The sequence below is a fragment of the Ixodes scapularis genome, unplaced genomic scaffold (assembly GCF_016920785.2).
Source record: "Ixodes scapularis isolate PalLabHiFi unplaced genomic scaffold, ASM1692078v2 PGA_scaffold1__304_contigs__length_218370807, whole genome shotgun sequence".
In the NCBI taxonomy this organism is placed as follows: domain Eukaryota; kingdom Metazoa; phylum Arthropoda; class Arachnida; order Ixodida; family Ixodidae; genus Ixodes; species Ixodes scapularis.
The window spans coordinates 10,924,909-10,939,058 of record NW_024609846.1 but is presented as its reverse complement, the minus strand read 5'-3'; the positions used below and the strand labels follow the sequence as shown (position 1 = coordinate 10,939,058).

The 14,150-nt window shown below is 41.6% G+C and overlaps 1 protein-coding gene across 1 annotated transcript in view; it reads right to left on the bottom strand.

Annotated features, from left to right (window-relative positions):
- Positions 1–13,215: 13,215 nt before the first annotated feature.
- The window catches only part of LOC8038369 (probable maltase-glucoamylase 2), a 38,992-nt gene continuing 38,057 nt past the window's right edge, over positions 13,216–14,150 (bottom strand). Inside the window, exon 22 of the mRNA XM_029991449.2 lies at positions 13,216–13,278. Coding sequence (XP_029847309.2) covers positions 13,216–13,278 — 63 coding nt within the window. The remainder of the gene's footprint in view (positions 13,279–14,150) is intronic.

Below are 14,150 nucleotides of genomic sequence, written 5' to 3'. Positions count from 1 at the left end.
TCCGCCTTCTTTTGAAAGCGGCTTCGAGCAAACGAAGAAAACATGCGAGGGGCCCCATAATCTCGAGTTTTTCGCTCATTTTTTTTTATCAGGAAGGGAAATGTCATAAAGAGATTTCCCTACTGATATTTTCCTTCACCCTACTCGGGCTCGTGTCTCGCGCGCGCAAGCACGTGTTTTTGAGCAGCGCTTACACTTTGAAAGTGCGGTCTTCGACACTGCTGGGCAAAGGAACAAAGCTGCATGCCGCCTCCGCGGTGGTCTTGCCGGAGCGCTCCCTAGTTGAAACCAGACGGAAATGGCAATTTTTTTGTATCTTGAGGCTATTTTGGAGTTTAGTTTTACGAACAATGGTGGCCCTCTAGGCAAGCGCACGATTGTTTACGCAGAAGGATGCACACATGGTTCCACTTCGCGAGATGCTGAGTCCGGGTGGCGCGGAGTAATTCCTTTTCGATCATCATCATCGTCGCCATCATCATCATCATTAGGGCCCCTGAAGCGTCCTTAGCCCAGGGCCCCGAAATGCCTTAATCCGGCTCTGGATCTATGCAACGACTTATATATGTGCATATTGTAAAAAAGAGTTGCTGAGCTGTTCACGCGTTCCTGAGTTTGGTCACAGCCTTGAAAGCAAAAAAGGTCACAATCGAAGTTGAGCTATTAATGCTAGGTTTTTTCATAGTTGTATCTTTCTTCGAGTTTTTATCCCATCCTTTTTCATATCCATAATGTTGATGGTGCTCTTAATACATCAACGCCATAAGCTTGCTGGAGTAGAACGAAGTTGTCAACCCATCACATTTATGCAACGGGACATATTCAGTAACAACATAAATGTTTTCTTTCCTCAAAGTCTTGTCACAATACCATGGGACAGTGGTTCTCAACCATTCATGTTTTGGGGAGCCCTTCTGGTTCGACTAAGATGATGGGGGCCCCCCATCCACCAGAGAATACCGGTTTTGGACTATTACAATTAAAAAGTGGTAAATAAAGAAACTAAATTCGCGCAGATCATCTTTGAAGCTATCAAATGCAGGGTAATCAACCCTACTCAGTCGGCGCACACGGTTTGGTATATTTAGCTTTATGGGACAGTCAGCATCAATAATAAAAAAAAGTGCTATTACTGGACTTGTCTGACGGTCGAGGGTTTCGGCGACCCCAAGAACACCTTCAGGGACCCAAAGGGTCCACGGACCATTTGAGAACCACGTCTTGGGGGAATAAATTATTTGAATCATTTACGGGAGTTAATACGCGTGCATTGAGACACCTATCGTTGCCCGACCATGAATTATTTTTTTAACCGACATAACTGGTACAGTCACTCACAGCTTAAGAAGCTTTGAGCGTGGCGTATGGTCACGCTTCCAGCTTTTCGATTCGTTCTTCAGCATTCATATTGGCAGATCGCAATCTTATTGGCTGAGGCGCGATAATGAAATGTTAGCAGAGCACCACGCCCTGCGTTGCATAAGCTGTCAGTGGCTATAGTAGTTCCTTGTGCACCTCTTTAAGTTCTTAGTTTGTTCACAGGGCGCATAAAACCTTTTACTTGGTTTGTTATGGGTTTTTTATATGAAACCGTTTACAATGGTTTTAATTTATTATATTTGTAGAAAACCCAAACCCTCTGCAAATATCTAAAGTGATTAGAAACGGCTTTGAGAAATGTCTGCCGATGTCTGCGCAAATTCGCTTCAAGGTGGACCACACCTACTACCAACAGGTACGTATTCTACATTGTCGGCCTAACGATCTCGAAGTGTGCATCCAGAATAATAATAGGATTTTTCGAAAAACACCTATTTTTCATTATCAAGTCGACAATTCGGCGAGACGCGTTCTAGACATCTCCGAAACTGTTCAGTCTCATGATGCTAGGAATACTTAAAACAAGCGTTCTTTTTTTTAATTGAACATGAAATCAGGTTCGCAATTTTAATATGCTCCTGGCCTTGATTATTTCATCATCCGTATCTCCGTGCCTTGTACCCTGACGCTGACCGAAGGAATCGACGGGTATATTCTAGAGGCTGTAAACTTTGTAACGGCCGGTAACTTGCATTGCTTAGCCTACCCCGTTTATCGAGGCCTCCTCCTCATGATTTTACGTGAATTTCCTGCCCTTTTCATGCCTCTTTAACAATTACTTTTTAGGCTTTCTCTCCATATTAGTTTACTGTATCTGCCAATGTTTTGATTTCCTTTTATGAACCTTAACCCTCTCACCATCTATTACTTCATCCTCGCCAGCAAGTCCAAGTGATTCGGTTGTATCTTCCACCCCTTCACATAGGGCCTAACAATTATTCTTGCCCTATAATACGACATCTTCTATTGGATCAGTCTTGATTTAATATAGGGCAAAGATGGTGTCTGTTTCCTCAACCGTACCATTCAGCATATTGTTCTAAGCAGGGCAGTTTTAACCTCAAAGTGAAGGGCACCTCCACGATTGATCAAATTAATATTATTTTCTTATGTCATCGATTGTGGAGCCGATTCAAATACGCGATGCGTGCGGAGCCAGCAATAGAAAGGCGCTGCTGAGACGCATTCAAAAGCTATAGTGTACATTTAGAAATTTCATGTTTGTGCCGCAATGCTGTTCTTTTTGACCCAAAGAGTTACCAACCTTACACGCCTTACAATTATTTATTGAACATCTTGTTCGCAGTTCTTCAGGACTTGGTGCCAAAGTCTTTCATCGTGCTATCAAGAGAATGGAAACAAGATGCAACAGGTGAGAACCACGTGTGAACAAGAATTGAATGACACGCATGTTATGGGTCTAGGAGCTAAAACTATAGTCTAAAGCAGCCCAGTTATGTCACGTTGTTTATGTCCTTATATTTTGAATTATTTTATGTAATATATTTTATTACAATATTACTGGTCGAAATCTGGTATCTTTTGGTATCATAAAAAATCATAACCTTTCATTGATGTTACCAATGCTAGCTAGACAGTAAAGTGTATGCACTTTTGCCTCCATCATGCTGAAATGTTTCGTCATTAGTGTTATAGAATAATGTCGAACCTCGAAATGAACTGTGGCTAAGGCCACGGGGCGCCATGTTCCATCACGAGCCATTGAGAAACAGCGTGATATATTGCTCCCAAGTGCGCATCAGTGTGCGCGCACGGAAGCGAGATATTTGAGAACAGGTATTTTTATGATTTTTGTTCATTTAACAAAGGGAAGAAAGAAAATGTACCAATGTGCGTGTATCCGAAGAGACAGGATAGTTGGTACAACACTTAGAAGGCTGTACTTTTCCTCATTATTGCTTAACGTATAAATACAAAGCAGCCTTCAAACTGGTCTCATTCCTAGACCTTTCAATAAATCACCCAAGCACGTAGACACATGCTGCGAGTGATGTTACGAATTCTTCACGAACTGTTGTGCTTAAAGCAACTGTCCTCAAGTAAAAACACTGAACAGATGGAACTTCAGACGTGCGTTCGTTAGTGTATTTATTATGTATTAAAGCTTTTATACTGATAAAGAAAGCGCCGTGCAGCTCGCGTACTAGCCTTTTTTTAATTTATTTTGGCATTTGAGTAACTTTTCATAAGGTAGACCTATTGCTAAACTACCTAAGCATCAAGGAGAATTCTGGGATAATAGATTCACGCGCCGCACGCGCTTGCCGTTTCCATATAAAAGATTCGAATTACATAGCCATGCAGAATAAGGCGTCGACGGACGCGAGTGCAAGACACCATTTGTTTCAGGCTTTCGATTTAGAAAAGCTACTGTTGAAGACGCCAGCACGTGCAGCGCGTAACATACATTCCCAGCATTCTCGTTGATGCATATGTAATTTAGCAATGGGCTTATTGGCTTCTTGGTATGCTGGACTTTTAGCATGCAAAAGGTAGTACTTGTTTAACGGAAATAAATACATGTGAACTTCAGCGTCTCTTGCACCAGGGAGCTTACAAAGCAATACACAGTTACTTTTAGAACATACGATCTTTTTGGTCTGGTTAGCTGGCTAGCGTAGTTGGTAGAACGCTCCGCTAGAAAAGGAGAAGTCCCGGGTTCGATACCCGGACCAGGCGGATTTTTTCGGTCGCGCACCAGTCACCTATAGCTGTGTTTGGAGATTTGTGTTTGTCCCCTTTGTTCCCCTTCTCCAGGGATTATTTTCGCCATTCTTGTCCAGCTCGCTTGCACCTTTGCATTTTATTTTCATTATCTAATAAAATAAAAAAAAAATTATTTTATTACATGATATGTGATTAATAGAAACATACTTATAATTATCCATTAATTAATTTTCAATTAGTTTTAGTGCTACTCCTCTTACACCATAATTCTCTAGCTTTGATTTTAGTAAGATGCCTTGTTGAACAGTGTTGAAAGCATTTTTTTTAATCTAGAAACAAGCCGAGCGAGAGCAATTCAGGTCCTTTGTTTTCTTACAATTTAGTCCTTAATATCCAAAAGTGCTTGTTTAGTGAATTCATGCTTCTGAAAACCGTATTGCACGTCAGTTATTACACTACATTTCTGAGAACAAAAAACTAGTTAACCTGTCCTTGATTATGCGTTCGTAAATTTCCGAGATGGGACGAATAGAAATTGGTCTCTGGTATGAATTATTGGTTCTTTGTTTCCTTCGTACGCAGGAACAACTTTGCTATATACTTTATTGTTCAATATTTTATTGCAGTACACCTGCTAGTAACTGCTTTTCTAGAGTGCATGACACCATGCAGATGCTAAAAATGTTAAATCTGCTTTATTACATCACTATATTCTTGTCACTTTCTTACTCAGGCCAAAAAATGCTGTGTGGACAAAATAGCAATAGAAATGGTAAGAATCCAATACATTTTCTTTCATCGTACCTTAACCTCACGTGCCGTAAAGTCTTTAAAAGCCTCTGACACGCAAAAAAAAAAAAAAAATTTTTTTCATGCTAGGCGTTTAATTGGCATATCAGGACATTACAAAAAAATTGTTTCACTATAGAGTTGCGTAGTTTATTAATAAAAAATAGAAATACGAGGCCCAATTCAAAGTTCCCGCCAGTGCACTGTGACGTAACAGTGTACCGCAAGCTGTCGGGGCGGTCAGAAGGGAGGCATCGCCGGAAGTCACGTGAGTTCTACTCCTCCTCGTGCATACGCGGGCGCGTGTAATATTATTTTTTTTTTATATTTTTGTTATTTTCCACATTACCACGAGCGATCCAAGCAAACAAGGTTTCTTTTATTTGCTTTTCATCGCTTAATGTTGCTGTCAAGGTAGAAGAAGAGGAGTCAGTGAATTGACGTGATCAACTACAATGCCTAGAAGGTGCTGTGTGAGGGACAGTCCCGGTATTTCAGCAACTGAAGAAGAGATCACACTGCATGCATTTCCGAGACACATACAAGAGATGGACCGGTGGCCGACTGCGGTTTCCGCAGGAGAGCTATTAGAATCCGTGGGTAGGCGATGGATATGCTCAATGCGCTTTAGTGATGAAGATTACAAGCCTAGGCGAAGTTTACTAAAACTCACAGGTCTCGATATGAGACCTTAACTGCAGGTCTAAAGTTTCTTGCCCATCTCCCTGCAGGAAAGGCACTCAAGAGGCTTGAATTCAGGCATCACGGCGCATCGGCTGCATGTGCGTCTAGTAAACAAATTCTACTCATGTTCTAGACAAAACACGTACTTTATGCTTGACGTTTAATTGTACTTCGTACACTCACCAGTTCGTATTCTTTAGACGGCAGGCATCTTCAGCCTGGAGAATATCCGATGATTCAACGACATCGGTGTCTGAACCTTCAGCATTGCGATCGGGCGTGTCGTATGCTAGCAATCCTAATTTCTGCGAGCGTTCTAAAATTTTTTTCTCAAACCTTGATAGCTCCTTTTGTAATCAGTATAGCTCTGTATCATCGGACTGACGGCATGCACTCGTACACTGGCTTGTACTCGCAACGCTTTCATCATTGACCTCCATCACGTCGATCCACTGACTCTTCGTCCTCAACTTTTACATAACGCAAACTAACTAACGGTACAGCGGTAAAGATCTAGTGGAACTGAAACTTCGTTTTCTACGATCGCTCGTACGAAGAGCAAAATAAAAGAAAAAGAAAAAAAAGCCTTAAGCACGGTCGCGGAGAGCACGAGGAGCGAAACTCACGTGACTTCCGGCGAACCCACTTTTAGTGACTTCCGGCGATGCCTCCCTTCTGACCGCCCCGACACCCTGCGGTACACTGTTACGTCACAGTGCACTGGCGGGAACTTTGAATTGGGCCTCGTATTTCCATTTTTATTAAAAAAAAACAAAAAAACTACGCAACTCTATAGTGAAACAATTTGTTTGTAATGTCCTGATATGCCAATTCAACGCCTCGCATGAGAAAAAAAAATTTGGCGTGTCAGAGGTCCTTTAAGACATGATAGAAGGTTGCTAATTGAGAGGCAGAGTTATTATGCATATTATGTTGTGAATAACAAAAATTGGACATTTATGCGCACATATTCCAAGGCTGCATTCGCTTTGCATGTATAATGCTACCCGTTCGGTACAAAAATCGTCTTAAAAGTTCCTTCGTGTATAGCAAGACATGTAGACTGTTACGTTCAGAAGCGCATGTGTTCAAATTGCTCACTGCTGTATAAAAGCACAGATAAGCAACATTAAGGTATTCCAAAGAGCTGCTTCTACGCTCAGAAAACATGGAAACTCTTTGCGAGGATACAGTTACTCTGTAACTTTGTTCGTAATCCAAAAAAAAATGTGATGTTTGCTCAAATAATTAAGTTGTCAAAAACGCGATGCATATATTGCCCACGTATTTGTAACGGTGTAATAGAGAATTTGAATTCTTCTTAAAAGAAGATAACGTCACTAATCAGATATGATGTTTTGGGATATGATGTGAATAGTATAAATTATTCACGGCTAGCGCATGCTTACTTTCTTTCAGCTGAAATTCAACATGTCCTCATCGGATATTATTAAAGTTGGAAGAGTGCTGGTAAGAGTCTTGTATTAGAACAGCCATAGCTAGTTTCGCGTAAAAGGAAGGTTTGCCGATTTCCACGTAATATATAGCAAGTGTTTTTGTTATTTTTATCAGCCGGTCAAAGCTCTGTTTTGAATGTTTCAAACCATAAACCCGAAGCAACTAGCTGACGTATTTTAAGTGCGGGCAGTCTGTCTTGTTGAGGTGAATACACCAAGTATGAAACAGAAAGTGTGCCATAGGCGATAAATAAAAACGTTGACTTTTTTTCATCTCAAAGACATTACGCCTTTCCCTCCCTCGGTTTGAGGCACCTGGGAACCGATATGTTTTTCTCTTCTTGTGGATTCCTGATCAGCTGTACTCGCACAGAAGAGCAAACGCGAAGTCCACCTTGAATACGTGGCTTTTTGTTTCATCACAATAAATATCTGCCATTAGCCAAAAGGTATAATTATTATTCTTACAATATTTGTTTTTACACATTCTGCATACATGTATATATACAAGGCGTCTCGAATAGCGGACAGGTTCTTTAAATCGATCGCGAAAATCGGTTTCTTAACCTATCACTCTACAATTTTGAGCAGCGTTTTCCACGTGTGCTGCATTATTATTAATAATAATATTATTGTTTACGATGTTTACGATGAAAGACGGAGACACCAGCTCGCCTGTGCTTTTACCCTTTCTTGGTATTAAGTTGTTTACTGCGGTTAACACGGCTGACGATTGTGAATGTCTTCAGCGTGATATAGATTCTACTTCGGCCGTGATGTTTTTTTGTTGTTTTTTTTTCAAATAACCTACACTTAAATGAGTGAAAGACGAAAGTTATGTACTTTTCTAGGAAGCGTAAAATTCTAAGTTTTTACTATGTGTTAGATTCCACCGATATTAGTTGCGTTGAGGACATCCATTATTTAGGCATTTTTATGAATCCTGCAATTAATTTCAATCACCACGTGATTACAATTGCGCATGCTTCCTTTAGAGTGCTGGGAGCTATTACGCGAGTGACAAGCGGTTTTTCTAACCGACTTTGTATTCTCCGTTTGTTTTCTTCACTGAAGCGTAGTCGTGTCGAATATGCCTCAGTTGCCTGGAACTGTATTGGAGTGACGAATTCAGATGTAATTAAGAGTGCTCAACGTGGATTCGTTCGTGTATTGTTTGATCGTTATTTTCAACCGAATTATTTCTAAAGTGATGACAGGATGTGTGAACTCGTGCAGTCAGGCTCATTGCACAATAAGAGAACAATTCGTGGACCGACATATTTGTGTGAGACTGTAAATGGTATAATTGATTCGCCAGAGTTACTCCGTCGGGCGGCGGAGAAAAGCTCACCGGAGAAAAGCTCACCGCAAAACCGGCAGATGCGGAGAAAAGCTCACCGATTTTTTAATTTTTTTCTTAGCTTTGCGGTTTCTGCATCACACGTGGCAATTTAACACAATTCTAATTCGTCACTTCATTAAAAAATATGTCCTTTTTATAATACTATTGAAGTTCAATAGGCATATTTACTAATTCCCCATAAATTAGTAATCAGCCATTTTTTTATAATAATGAAGCCGCAAATATAAAATCAGAGCACCGGACGCCGGTACGAAAGAAAACAATTTATTGACAGCTGACAGTGCGCCGTCGGTAAAGAGGTCTGTTCTTTGCAAGCTAATATGAATAGCGGTGTGTGAACCGCTTAGCTCCAAAGATTCTGTAGTGCCTGATAGATAAGGATGTGTTTGTTGATGTAATCAGTGTCGGCTACGCTGTTTTCTTCTGTTAATTTTACTAACAAAACTTTAGTTGCGAGAACAGCTTCGTACTGCCGTGTTCGTTGCTTTCATTCTGTCGTCGTTGTGTTTAGAAATTTTTATTTACAACAGTGGTGTCATGCCCATAACAAAACCAAAACCCGAGAACGCGCTATGTACAGTATATAGTCTTTCAAGTTGAACGGTTTTCATCATGTATAACGTTTACCAACTCGCCCAATTCGCTACCTTATAGACGACTAGTTCTTATATAGGTCACGAGTAACAACGGTGACGGTGTGCAGCTTTGAAGGTCATTTTCGCCGTAGACGGGCACTATCACACAAGGGCAACGTGTGAAAGCACCAGCACGACCTGCTAGAAACGTGCATGTCCGTGGAAGAACAAAACCTCGATATCCTTCAGACTGTAGTATCCTGTTTTCAAAGGTTAACAAAGGCTTTAAAGAGAATTTCAGACACCACGTTGTTGCGCATGCACCTTCGGATTTTCGGCATTTACAGTTTTGATTTTTAGGGTTTAGGCAGATATTATTAAGTTTTCGAACTATTTCCTGTTCTTCAAGTTCATAAAGTTTTCAGTTAGGCTTTCGTTGCCTAGAGAGTAAACCACAGAAAACACTCGGCTGCAATAATAAATTTGAGTGCAATTAAGCTTATCAAATAGTACAAAAAAGGACATTTTCTTTTTTACAAAGTTCGCGAATTTTAATGATAATAAATTGATATATGTTACGCGTTATCCAACAGCCTTCATATAAAAAGAAGAAGAAAAAATCGGTGAGCTTTTCTCCGCATACGCTCAATGGCCGGTGAGCTTTTCTCCGCATCCGCCAGTTTTGCGGTGAGCTTTTCTCCGGTGAGCTTTTTTGCCAGATTCACTCCGTCACATCTACTTGCACGTTTCCCGTACGTGTAGTAGACTTTATACTTTGTTTTACCCTACCGATTTTAACCATGCTGCGCCCACGACACGCCTACAACTGACGTATAACCATTTAGAGCAGATTTGTGGGAATGTCAGTCTTGATATTTTTGGTAAAGAGCCTGAATTTCGAAACTGTGTTGAGACTACTTGTTTTGTCCTAACACTTTGTTTTTATCCTCTTTAAAATCGTACTACTAATTGACTCACTGATAAGTGCACCACTAAAGAGGCGTTAAGCTGTAGGTGGGTCACTTAAAATAAAAACAGAACAAAATAAAACAAAGCACATTGAATGGACACATAATCAATAAAAACATGGTTTGTCGGGTTATTTTCACTGTTTTTTTTTGTTTTTTTTTTTCGGGGTACTTATGTCGTCTGCTTTGCAGTTCCGTGCTGTTAGCGCGCCTGTTTTTTGGTTCTGCGACGGTCGCTGGCCTGCGGAACGCGCATCGCTTTTGAGTCGAAAATGTCGTCAGCTAACGACGCCGGCTTTTGGCGTCAGTATGCTCGTTCGCTGACGGCAGTTGACGTCGCGACCGCTTGCACTATCTCTTGTCTCCTGTGCCAAGCGGGGCCTTATTTTTTTGAAGACCGGTGGCTTCTTAGCGTTTTCATAGGAGTTGAGCCTTTTTCGTATTTTTTTACTTTGTCCTCGGGTAAGTTCGCTCTATGCATGTTTTATACAAAAAATGCACCACTTGTGGGCAACACTGCACAAAATCGTAGCGCGATAGGTTAAGAGCCGATTTCTAAGGCCGATTTAAAGAGCCTAACCGCTATTTGAGACAGCCTGTAGTTTATAAAAACAGTCGCATTTGCGGAATTCGACTTCAAGCATAATAACAAATTGTTGTCCAACAACGGCACTTTTTAAGCTTCGAGATTGACACGAAAGTGTGACTGATTAAACTTGAAGATTTTTCTTCCGAGCAAGTCAATTAAACTTTTACATAAAGTAAAACAATTTAGACAAACACTATAATGCGCGATTTTCATAAAGGTCCATTTTTTGTAACTTTAGTCTCGTATATATGACGGCATCATCATACGTTATATGTATACTTCAACCTGAATTCTGAACATCTTGTTTTCAGACTTGTGCCATGGAGCCTATGGACACGCTCGACGTGGCTATGTTCTCACTCCGGTACGTCTATAAGACGACAGGCTGAGCTGAGAACGCCCATTTCTCTCACCGCCCCTTCCGGAAAGAGTTACGAAGAAACGAAAGCGCGAAATAGTTTCATTTGAATAAAAGTTCCGTACGGCGTTCTATCCTGGTTTGCACTGCCATCATTGCAGCTAATTCCTCTAAAGCCAAAGCGATCGATCTGTGTATTTGGAGAATTTACTCTGCTTGGCAGCCTTTCTTCCCGACGGTACAGCTTTTGTGTCTCCAAGAGTGATTTGGGGGGTTTCCCATCATTCTGACATAAAGAAAGCATTGAGCGAGGGGAAATTACGGACTTCGAATGTATCTGAAGAACAATTTACGCAAATGTGTCGGTATCTGGACGAGTATCCTGCAACCGTTTGCAACTGATTACTACTAAAGAATATATTGACGATATAGAGGTATCGGGAAGCCCTGAACCCGTTCGTAAAAAGTCTGGTAATGCTATAAACGACTACGTCTTTCATATAGTGCGTAAACGTGGTCTCGCAAATATTACAGAAAAACATTAATTTAGATATACGCAGATCAGAAGTGTTCCAAGGCTACGTGATAGATGGAGCCAGTGTTCCGGTGTGTTTTCTCGTCGTGCGCAATCACAAGTGACTGCTACGTGATCGATCACGCTCAAACTATGGTGACTAGAACGGGTCTCCGACTGGTGTGTTTTTACCGCGTTCAAAAATGTGGTCCCTCTATTTCCATCTGATTAACGCCATAGAAGTGTCATGCTGTCGCCAGTCGCGATCCTGGCGGCGTCCCAAGAGCTGTGGTGTATGTGGCAGGCGGCTGTTCGGCTGCAGGTCTCCAGTGTGGCAGTCCATGGAAGCTTCGGCAGCCGGAAGTTGGGACGCCGCGACGACAGTGACACTCGCGTTCGGTGGCGCTACTCGCAGCCTTCTCGTTAGCATTCCCACGACCGACCGCCAGGATCGAGATATGCAACAGAGCGACACTTCGGCCTCTGTGACGTCATTGAGTGCCGCTTCGGGACCACTTTTTTGTGTATGAGCAGGATAGAACGCTAAGACTCCAGTCGAAGTCGCGCATCAGGCAACATACTCAGAAGCAAATGTGTGAACCCACCTTAGCTCTGATTTTCTGACTGTGGGTGCACTTGAATATTTTAAAGTTTTGTTTTTACGCAGTTTCTGCAGAATATCTCGAGAGATGAATGCAGTAGGCGGAACGTGTCATTAGAAGATACAACGGTAGCTGTCATCAGCGCTGAGGACAATCATAAAAACTTGAATAGAAAACCATCCTTAAAAAAAAAGAGCTTATCCTGCAAGGTGAAGCTCGTGCCGTCTGCTCAAACAATTATTTTATTCAGTATATAAATTAGCTAACAAATGTAGCGGTAGCTATATTCTTAGAAATGCACTTCTACACGCTTCGCGCGAATTGAGTGGGTGAGCATCATTGAACTTCTTTTGACTAGTGTATCTATAGTTAAGAGTATGAGCGTTATACCTTTCTAACGATCCTGTAGTCACAATTATTAAAAAATGGGATGCAATTTTGACCGCGTAATGCGTGCGAAGTGGAGTGCTTCGACTCTCTCCCTGTTGCTGGCAAAGCTGATTCGAGTGAACTAAATGAGGTCAGCCACACACGCCTCAAACTGTCTTCGTGCAACTTTTTCTCTTATCCCCTCACTCCACAGGAGTGAAAATAAAGACGATTATTATATTTAATACATTCACACCGATCCGATGTAAACTCCAGCTAGAGATGCAAGTGTACATCAAAAGCTTATTCAAGACGCTTTTTTTTTTTTTCGAAAGAAATAAATATAACCTTCGTCAAGGCTGACATGAATACCAGTTCTGAGATTACAGGCACGACAAACGTTTATTATTATTCTCCGTTTCAGATGAAGCCCGATAGCTGATGACGCTACGATGCAATGGCGTCAGTGAAGTAGCTCCAAAAGTGCTTCGTCACTGCGCTCCTTCTTCGTTATGCGTTTTCCATCACCGGCAAGACCAATCAAGCCCATACAAAAACCGCAATATCGTGGAGCTTGATTGGTTCTCTGTCTTAGTGTGGAACGTAGTATATATAAACATTTTCCTTCGAGCAAATAAGTACAACCTTCTTCAACCCGCTAGCGGGTCTTCTTTCCCAGTAATCTGTAGTTTACCACAAAAAAAAAAGAAAAAGAAACTTGCAGGTTGTTATTGTTTATACCTAAAATTTCGTAAGAAAAAGTATTGCAGTCTGTCTACAACAAACGCTATGTGCTGCTTGCTTCTGATTTCATAAAACGTTGTGTCCCAGTAAATGTTTCGACGAATCTGCCTTAATAAAACATATAATGCTCCTCTACTAAGTCCATATTTTTATTGTGTAGCTTCCTGAAGAAATGTTGACTGGAGATATCCTCAGGACCTGAAAAAAAGAAAAGAAAAAAGAAAGAAAAAACACTTGCGTACACCTGTTTTTTTGTTGTTGTTTTTTTCTTTTTCCGCCGGCTGTTTAAACGGACGCTCTGGACCGCGCGAGCGTGATTTTTCCGACGAGACAGAGCGCGACCCTATCATTTACGCTCCCAAACGCTTACAAAAACGCCAGCCGCTACGTGTGTAGCTGTCCTAACAAAATTCGCTTCCAAATATGAGAGCCTTTTACGTTCTCTTTGGCAGATTTTGGCTCAAACGTTTAGACGAATGCCGGGACCACGTATCCTTTATTATAACTCATGTCCGACGGGAGCCGGCACTGCGATCCAATGAAGTAGACCAAGCCGCGCCAAACCACATCTTCAAGACGCTCATCGTCCTTGTGCGATTCTTACCATCCACAAAACAAATAGCGCACAGTAAAGGCGCCGCAATTAGCGGCGAGATGTTTTGGTGGCGCCCTCCTAAGGTTCCCCCTTGTGACGTCATTACCTTGCGAAGAACAAGTTCGATGGTGTTTGTAAATAGCATGGTGGAAGCCTGAAATCATTGCGCTCTCAAAGCAACACTGCCAACACCGTCGAAATTAAAGTTCTTTCATTGCTCTTAATTCCGTCGATGGTATACCCTTTCCGACGTCATAGTCCGCTTTTGGGCCAATCGTGGAAGGCCGACCACAGCGACGCTTTCGGTTACGCACGTCGCCAATATTGCGCTTTTTTTTTTTTTTTGTAAGTGCCGGTTACAGTTAACCTACAAACACGACGATCGCCGTGACGATTAATTTATGGCGCTGCTTGCAAGTATTAACATAAGCCCAACGCTGCGTTTCTTAAGCTATCGGCAGCGTTACTAGAGCTC